The following is a 9,008-nucleotide window of genomic DNA, read 5'->3' on the forward strand; positions in this document are numbered from 1 at the left end:
TTTGTGGAGAACGGGGTCTCGCTGTATTACCCAGGCAGGTCTCGAACTCCTGGGCTCAAGCTATCCTCCCGCCTCTGCCTCCCTGAGAGCTGGGATTACAGGCGTGAGCCACCGCGCCCGGCAGCTTCCTCAGCGGGTCTCGAACTCCTGGGCTCAAGCTATCCTCCCGCCTCTGCCTCCCTGAGAGCTGGGATTACAGGCGTGAGCCACCGCGCCCGGCTCCCTTCCTCTCCTTTCTATGGAAGTTTGATCTGTTTTTCCAGAGCACCTCCTGTGAGATGGGCTTCCCACCCACAAAAGCCATAGCACCTGGACTCTTGGGCCAGCAGGGGCTTTGACCACGTGTTGACCAAGCCCAGTGCCTAAGACTAATAGGGGAAGTGGGGACAGGTTGAGGACAGAGGGCTGTGTGGGTGGATCAATGTGGCCAAGTTCTGAGTGCCAGCTCCTCAGCCTCCCAGGCTGGTGAGCAGCTGGATTCCTGCAGGGGCCTGGGCCCCACCCCCTTGGCATGGCTCTGAGGCGGCTGCTGGGGACACACACCAGCCTCATTCTCCAACCACCCACTTCCCTCAACTGGCTTTTTTTCTTTGCCAGCAAAGAGTTGAAATTCACAAGCTGCGTCAAGGTGAGAACTTAATCCTGGGTTTTAGCATTGGAGGTGGAATCGACCAGGATCCTTCCCAGAATCCCTTTTCCGAAGACAAGACGGACAAGGTGAGGGGGTTCTGGGGTCCTGGGACCGCTCCATGGGGCACAGGGTCCTGAGATGGTGGGTCTCTGTTTCCTGGGCCCCCATGGAAGGAGCAGACCTCATCTCTCAAACCATGTTCTCTAAGAAGGCATTGGAAGTGACCTAGTGAGAATAAGGATGGGTAGGGGTGAGGAAGGGCTGCCCAGACAAAGCCCAGGGGAGCACGGCCCGCGCACGGTGGGGCGGTGACACTCTGCCCCGGCTCTCTCGGAATAGTCCTCACTGACCGTGTGTGCTGGGACAGGCTGGGTGCGGGGACAGAGGGACGGCTGACAATGTGCCATACTGGCTTCCACTCTGTGGATAAGGGGCCAGTCCAGGGACCACAGGGCTTGACTTGGGCTACCCCTTTCCAGGGTATTTATGTCACACGGGTGTCCGAAGGAGGCCCTGCTGAAATCGCTGGGCTGCAGATTGGAGACAAGATCATGCAGGTAACACGTGTCCCAAAGGAGGAAAAACAAGGTTTTGGGCCAGCAGGTCTGAAGCACGCGGGGTTGGGGACCTGCCCCAGCCTCCCAGCTGGGAGGAACTCACCATAGCCAATTGGGAACCCATGCTGGTATTGCCCCAGAAGACGCTGGCTTTCTCTCCTGTGTGTGTCTCAGCCACAGTGCTTGGCCTGGGATGTTAGGCTGGGGGCTTACTTGAATGACCCGGGCCTCCAAAGCCCTCTGCTTCCAGATCCCAGAGGGCAGGGAGCTGAGGTGGGCCTGTGTTCTCTCCCTGGGCCAGGTGAACGGCTGGGACATGACCATGGTCACACACGACCAGGCCCGGAAGCGGCTCACCAAGCGCTCGGAGGAGGTGGTACGCCTGCTGGTGACACGGCAGTCACTGCAGAAGGCCGTGCAGCAGTCCATGCTGTCCTAGCAGCTGCCACCGTCTGCAACTCCTGCCTGCCTCCTCTCTGTACAGGAACGCCACTTCCACACTCTGTCCCCACCTGGCTTCTGCTGAGTGCTGGGGCCCAGCTCAGAAGGGCTACAGCTGGTCCCAGAGGCCTGGCCTGGCCTTCCTTCTCTTCTCCCACCGCTGGCCTGGGGCCTCTGGGACCAGCTTTCTCCCCTGGACACCGAGGATTGGAAACAAGGGCCTGGAGCTGAGTGGTAGCCGGTCTGCTGTGACCGCAGGCTCAGGTCCGACCCTGCTGCCTGGCCACAGCTGTGGCTGGGCAAGTGGGAACCACCATCTCTTGGGAGCCACCAAAGCTGGGAAATGCTGGAGAGGCCGGGCCTTTCCCGCTTTGCCCTGGTTGCAGGGTTCAGCTCCGCCACCGCCCCCCAGCCCTCGTGTGTCCACCCCGCAGTGCCTCTGCCCATCGGGGGACTGGACACACATCCTGCCAGAGGCGCTACGAAGGTTTGCCCAGATAGAAGCCAGGTGGGCTCCCCGTTCACTCCCACTCTCCCGAGGGGTGCTGGCCTCCCCAGGGTTTGCCTTCTTACAGGATTGAGACGAGGTTCGAGGCTCACATTTCAGGGCATCTCTCAGGATTGTCATTTTCCTCTTTGCCTGTGGGTTTAACTTTTGTATTTTTTTAATCACGTTTGATACAAAATGTTTTTATCGTACTCTTTGGAGATGCCCGTTCTACTTTTGAATTTAGCTTACTAACTCGCGTCTGGAAGCTCAGCAAGTGCACAAGCCTTACTTTGGTGACCGTGGAAACCACTGCCGCCCCTCCCCGATGTGGTGTGCTCAATAAACAGTGCTGGAATTCACAGGGGCTCTGCTGAGGCATGGGCTGGGATATCCTGGGGGGGTGGGATATTGGGGCCAGAGCTGTGGTTTTAACAATGGCCCCATCCCCCACTGTTCTGGGACAAAGCTTAACTACTCCCAGGCCCGCCTGCCTGGAAAGCCCGGGGCTGGTGGAGCCGTAGCAGCTGCACTGCGCCTGACCGGAACCACATCTGTGGGAGCATCTGGGAGCACTGGGGTGGGACCCTGGGGTGCGTGTGCTTCCTTGGGTGTTATTGTGAAGCCCCTACTTGCTCCCACCTTCCTTTTTGCAACCTAGCCTCAGCTCCCACCTGGGAGGGGCCATAGGGACACCCAGAGGTGCCTGCGAGAGACCCCTGCCTGTAAGACACTAAGGGCACTCCCTGCAGCGAGGGATGCAACCCCCCACGTTGCTGGGGGCCGTGATCTGGCCAGATGGGGGTGAGCCAGAGAGCACCTGACCACCTGCATACCAGCTCTGGCAAGGTGTTAGCACTCCTGGACCTACCTAGCACTGCCAAATCAGATTTTAAAGAAAAGTCCATAATTCTGGTTTTTTTTTTTTTTTTTTTGAGACAGAGTTTTGTTCTTGTTGCCCAGGCTGGAGTGCAATGGCGCGATCTCGGCTCACTGCAACCTCCGCCTCCCGGGTTCAAGTGATTCTCCTGCCTCTGCCAATCAAGTAGCTGGGATTACAGGTGCCCGCCACCATGCCCAGCTAATTTTTGTATTTTTAGTAGAGATGGTGTTTTGCAATGTTGGCCAGGCTGATCTCAAACTCCTGATGTCAGGTGACCTACCTGCCTTGGCCTCCCAAAGTGCTGGGATTACAGGCGTGAGCCACCGTGCCCGGCCGGAAAAAGTCAGTCATTTGAAATCTCTCATTTTAAAGTATGGCACCCAGTAACACATTGATTGGGTGACGATTGGGTGACGCAAGTGAAACAGGTCTGTGGACCCGGTCAGGCCAAAGTCTCTGCTCTACAGAAACAAGACCTGACATTCTTTGATGTTTGTTACAACTAGATAGAGGAAGCGTCTGGAGAATAAGACCCCCACTGCCCCCCGCCCCCACACCCAGTGCTGGTGTGCCCTTCAGAACCTCATCCACCCCCACGTACATCCGGATTGAGTGGCGTGCCCTGTCGTGGTAACGACATGGAGCCTGGGAGAGTGACCTGTCCCTGGGCGGGCAGGCATCTCACACGACCCAAGAGGGCCCCCCAGGGAAGTGCGGGGTCAGCACGCAGCCCCCCCGGGTCAGTGAACTTCACAACCTTACGCGCTTCCTTACACAAGGCGGGGAGCAGGGGCACCTGGCTCTGAAGGCCAGCACACCTGTCTTCTGTATAGAGCATACACTTAAGAGTGCAGAAAGGAAGCGAGCAGGTTTTAATTCAAGATGCAGGCCCCTCGGGTTGATCTCGTAGAAGAAAACTCAGTAGACTGACAAGCTCAAGGCATGTACGAGGCACGTCCTGGGCCCCCCCTCCTGCCACAGGAAGGACGACAGCTTCGGGTGGAGGGAAGGAGGCTGAGATCAGGGCTGGGCCCATACGGATTGTGTGAGGTGGTCTCAAGTACAAATACTTATCTGAGGCTCCTGAACAGGCCAGAAACTGGTGAGTCTCAGGTAGGGATCTGGAGAAAGAGAGAGAAGGGGGCCTGCCCTCCCTCCGGGGCAGCTGGTCGCCGCTGGGCAGGCCTAACAGACCTCTAAGGCACAGACTGGTGGCGGGAGAGGGATATGTCCTGTACTCCAGATGCTGGGTAAGGAGGGGCTGGGTGTGCTCAGGTGGGGCCCATCTGACTGGAAAGGTGGAGGTAGCAGAGAGGGCGGGAGAGAGAAGACAGTAAGCCACTTCCAAACGTCCCTCCACAAAATCTGAAAGGAGTTAGTATGCTAATCTGCTGGGCATGAGTCCAATTCAGAACCAATCTGGCGGGCCCCTCAGGGTTCAGAAATATTCTGGGCAGGGCCAGCTGTTGACGGCAGTCGCGGACGCTGAGTTATGTAGAGAGAGTGTGTCAGGAAAGTGGCCTTCACAGGAAGAATCCTGCAGCCTAACCCCAAAGTCCTAGTCCCTCCACCAGCACCTCTGAGTCCGCTAGCCACGGCACCTGGCTGCTTGGTCTCTGGGAACGCAGCGGTGGCAGCAGAGTGCCCCTGGCTCTCCCAGCTGCAAGGTCAGCCCTTCAAGCTGCTCGCAGAAACGCTGGTAGTTTGGGGCAAGGCCTTCAGCTGCAAGTTCGGTGCCCAGTCCTGCCTGAGACGGCTGCCAGAGCCTGTGTGCGCTGCTTGAAGCCTTAAAGAAAAGAGATGGCGGCGTCAAGGCGACGGTGCCACGTGCCTGGCCGGGGAGGCCCAGGAGGGGCCCGGATGAAGGCAGGCTGTTGAATGGCCTCTGGCTCCAGGAGCAGAGTGCTCTCCTCTGTCCGCACACTGAGCCAGCCCTGCGTGCCAGGGCCCAACCGCTTCTCCGGCCTTCGCTGGGTGAGGCCTTCCCCAGCAGGGCACGAGGCTGGGGGCTGTGCACACTGGGTCCCTGGGTGCTAGTTCAGCTGGTCATACCCCGGTCTCTTTCTGTACAAACAGAAGTGCTGGATGAAGAAGACGACGTCGAAGAAAATGGAGAAGACCCCGAGTCCGAACTTGGTTGGGTCACCGAAGATGAGCGTCCACTGGTCTGTTAGCAGCCAGGGGATGGAAGCTGGTGTTAGATTGCAGCTCCTGAGGCAGCTGGAGCAGGTGGGGTGGTGGGAGGTGGGGGTCCCAGAAAACCACAAATCCTGCAGTTACGAAGGCCCCTAGGTGGGTCTGTCCTTGGGGACTGGATTGGCTTGGATCCCAGCTGGGGGTGGAGCCCTGGTTGGAGGGTCCCGGGAAGGCCGGCCCCGCCCGATGCTCCAGCCACAGGGTGGCCAGCAGCCCGCTGGCTGACTCACCGTTGTTGTAGGACTGAAGGAACATCTGCAGGAGGCTGAAGCTGCCCCCGGTGAAGTCCAGGAGCACGTTGCCAATGCTCCAGCCCTCGGTGCTTTTGTAGTAAAAGTTCATGTAGGCCTGGGCCAGACAGACGGACAGACAGATGGAGGGCGGCGAGGACTGGGCGGCTGCCTCACGTGCCTCGTGACTGCCCCTCCAAACAAAAGCGGTTCTCATTCCTCCCACTGGGGCCTTGGCTCCGAGGAACACAGTGACCTTTGGGCTATGACAGGCCTCAGCCAAGGAACAGTTTGGGTGGTCCTGGGGGTGGGCGTCTCATCTGCATGTACAGCAAGCAAAGGCCCCCACCCCCGGCACCTCACAGTTCCAGGGAGGCGGGGCCGGTGCTGCGTTCCTGTGTCTTCCACATCCCTGGGGCTAAGGCCCTAAGCTAGTTTCCCTGCAGCTGTGATTCTTCTCGCCTCCAGGGAAGGCTGTCCCCAAACTCAGCCGGGACTTCATGTGCTTAGGGACTGGGTGGGAGTGGGGACTTCTGGTTTGGAATCCTGGCTCCGTCACCAGAGCTTGCTGTCTTGGGCAAGTGACCATTCTCCTAACCTTGGTTTCCCCGTCTGTAGAGGGGGTTAACTCCCCTCACAGGCCTGGCCGAGGCAGTCGCGGACGCTGAGTTACGTAGAGAGAGTGTCTGGGGTCTGGTTCCGGGGTCTGGGGGGTGGGTCTGCGGGGAGGCGCTCCAGTCTGCCTGCCTGTGCCCCTCGTCCTCCCACGCCGCAGAGCCCTGTGGGTCCTCTGACTGCTGTGACCTTTCCTTCCCGCCGTGAGGGAGGTCCTGGCCTCTCTGGTGGTCTCCTAGTCAGCCTCCGGTCAGTCCCTGTCTTGTGTCCTGGCTCACCCTCTTCCGTACTTGCTGCTGCCTCTCCAGTCCGGGACAGTTCCAAACACCTCCAACCTGGGCTCCTGCCTGCCTGGTTTCTTGGCCCCAAGCCCGCCCACCCTCAGGGACTGGGGCCCACTTCCCCAAACCTTCCCCTCCTTGGAAACCCTCCCCAGCTCCTGGGACCTGACCCCAGCTTCCCAGCTCCAACATGCTCAATACTGTTCAACCAGCCATGTCCCCGCACTACCTCCCCGTGTCCCACCCCAGCCTTTGTGCAGGCTGGCCTGGCCCGGAACACCTGGGCTCCTTGTCCACAGAACTCAGTCCTGCTCAGCCTGAGTCCAGCCCTGCCTCCCAGTCAGAACGCTGGCCCTCCTGAGCTCACAGAACACAAGCTCCCAGGGCTGGGGACACTGGGACAGGGCTCCTCCCTTTGGGAATGGGGTGAGTTAAATGAGGCCCTAGATCCCCGGGTGCAGCAACTTCAGCCCCAACCCTGTCCCAGGCCATAGGGCAAGATGTGCTGGACCCTGAGTCCCCGCATCTGAAGAGGACCTGCTGCGCTGGCTCGTAGGAGGGGCTGAGCTCTGCGCAGGAAGGAGCTCCCTCCTCCCTCCTCCCACCTCACCTCTCCAGAGTCTCCTGCTGTGGCCCCTCGGGGCTGCCCCTTGCTATGGAAATGGAGGCAGTGGTGGGGGCAGAGCCGAAGGCATCAGAAAAGGCTGGGGTGTGGAGAAGGGGAACCACCTGCACAACGCCTGATCGCCTGATGCTCAGGGGAGCCTGGGGTCCCGGGGCCTCCCTAACGATCTCGTGTGATTCCAGCCCGGCAGAAGAGCGGTAGCGCTAGGCTGGCTTCCCCACCGCCCTGTTCCTCCTGGGCTCCCTGTGGCTTCCCGTCCTGTTTCCTCGCCCCGGCCGGAGCTGCCCCACAGGAGCAGGGCCTGGGCCCTGTACCTCTCACCTCTCCTGCCACCAGCCATGTGAACAGGGCCCCGGAAGTACCTGTGGAAAATACTTGACCAGCGTGACCGCGAGCTTGATATAGGAGAAGCAGAAGAGAAACTGCAGCCACGTGGTCACCCCCACGGCAGCCACGATCATGGTGACAAGTGCGAAGAGCCACGCAAGCACCAGGAAGCCGATGGCAGGCCAGGACACACGCTGGCCACCGCGCTGTGGGCGACAGGAGGGCGGAGATGTGGACCCACACAGAGGCCATGCCGGGGCTCAGCACGGGCGGCCCTGGATAGGGCGGGCTTGGAGAAGGGCATGGAGGCTGGACCCTGGCCTTGAAGGAGCCCCTGCGAGGTGGGGACTGCACTGGGGTCGTGGCAGGGGAACATCCGGGCCACAGAAAGCATCACACCTGGGCTGGGGTGACATCCCCAGCACCAGCCACACCTTCTCATCGCCAGGGCCTCCTGTTCAGGCCGCTGGGACTCTCAAGCTCCGTCTGCTTCGTTCCTACTTGGCAGAACTGGGCGCCTCTCAGCACTCACTTGGAGACGTGGGCTCCGACCTCTGGTGGCCTGGTGCCTCTCCCAGCCAGGTACTGACTCGTCCCACAACCCGGCGGCAGCCTGAGGATCTCAGGAATCTGTCCTCTCGCCTTGCCTTTCCCTGAACACGGGCCCAACGTGGGCCTCCTTCATTCTCGCTTCACACCAAAAGCTGAGAAAGCCTAGAAGGTTCATACGGGTGGCCAGACAGCCCCCGGCTGGCCTGACAGTGTGAAGGGAACGCCCTGAGACAGGGGAAACCAAAGCTGTCACGTCAGGGGTCTCTGGACCCAGCCCTGGTGGGGCCCTGCCCTGCTGACACCCATGGTCTCCAGCAACAAGGCTGAATACCGGTGCCTCTGCCTGTACGCGGGCCCTCTCCTGACCGCTCAGGAACCTGCCCCTCCTGGCACCCTAAGCTCAGCTGCACCCACCTGCTCAGGGTCCCTCTCAAATGCCCCTTGGCCTCTGTGACCTGAGCCCTCCGGGAGCCCACCCTGGCTCCTCCCTTCCTCCATAGGGACTTCACTCATCCTTGGAACGCAACCAAGCGTCTTCTGCCACCCTCCTCCCTCCTCCCTGGAGGGCTCAGGGCCTTGCGCTCCTTCATGAGCTGTCTGTGCTCCTCTGCGCACAGCTCTCAGTCCGAGTCCAGCCACTGCCTCTCCCTGAGTCCCTCACCCCAGACTTGGCGGGCTCTGAGGGCCTGGACTCACAGGCGTCTGCTCTGCCCAGCACAGGACCGGGCTGAACCAACACACCCACTTCCTTTCCCAGGCTCTGCTGCGTCTTCTGTCAAAGGTGAGGCGGGGTGGTGGGTGTTGGCTGGGGCGGCCTGTGGGGGGCCAGGCCTGGTCTCACCTCATACAGGCAGCACTGCACGATGATGATCAGAGTGAGGACGACCGCGTGCAGGCTGAAGAAGACGTCGTTGCTGTTCACGGGGTTCACGCCATTGGGGTATTTGAGGAGAAACTGCTCCTGTTTGGTGGGTGGGAGAAGCTGGGTGGTGAGGGGCAGCCAGGCCACCACGCCACGTGGGCAGAGATGTGGGACAGGCAGGGCCATACCTTGATGTAGGGCACCCACAGGAGGCCGATGTTGAATACACTGTAGGCCACGAAGCCCGTCAGGTTCAGAGCCACAAAGTCGAAGCTCAGACCAATGACGCTGCAGGGGGTGGAGGGGCAAGGCAGGGCAGGG

General features: G+C 60.4%; 2 protein-coding genes across 5 annotated transcripts in view; one reads left to right on the forward strand and one right to left on the reverse strand.

Annotated features, from left to right (window-relative positions):
* Positions 1-2,478, forward strand: part of TAX1BP3 (Tax1 (human T-cell leukemia virus type I) binding protein 3) — a 12,328-nt gene extending 9,850 nt beyond the window's left edge. The window contains exons 2-4 of one of the 2 annotated variants that reach the window (XM_011947472.1): positions 598-717; positions 1,111-1,188; positions 1,490-2,478. In XM_011947472.1, coding sequence (XP_011802862.1) covers positions 598-717; positions 1,111-1,188; positions 1,490-1,627 — 336 coding nt within the window. In that variant the 3' untranslated portion in view covers positions 1,628-2,478. The remainder of the gene's footprint in view (positions 1-597; positions 718-1,110; positions 1,189-1,489) is intronic. The other variant, XM_011947473.1, reaches the window with a different exon arrangement.
* Positions 2,479-3,848: 1,370 nt separating this feature from the next.
* Positions 3,849-9,008, reverse strand: part of CTNS (cystinosin, lysosomal cystine transporter) — a 37,562-nt gene continuing 32,402 nt past the window's right edge. For all 3 annotated transcript variants that reach the window (XM_011947477.1, XM_011947478.1, XM_011947476.1), the window contains 6 exons: positions 8,876-8,975; positions 8,667-8,786; positions 7,309-7,479; positions 5,426-5,543; positions 5,052-5,166; positions 3,849-4,785 (listed from right to left, as the gene is read on the reverse strand). In XM_011947477.1, coding sequence (XP_011802867.1) covers positions 4,668-4,785; positions 5,052-5,166; positions 5,426-5,543; positions 7,309-7,479; positions 8,667-8,786; positions 8,876-8,975 — 742 coding nt within the window. In that variant the 3' untranslated portion in view covers positions 3,849-4,667. The remainder of the gene's footprint in view (positions 4,786-5,051; positions 5,167-5,425; positions 5,544-7,308; positions 7,480-8,666; positions 8,787-8,875; positions 8,976-9,008) is intronic.

This window comes from Colobus angolensis, unplaced genomic scaffold (genome assembly GCF_000951035.1).
Source record: "Colobus angolensis palliatus isolate OR3802 unplaced genomic scaffold, Cang.pa_1.0 Scaffold267, whole genome shotgun sequence".
Classification (NCBI taxonomy): Eukaryota; Metazoa; Chordata; class Mammalia; order Primates; family Cercopithecidae; genus Colobus; species Colobus angolensis.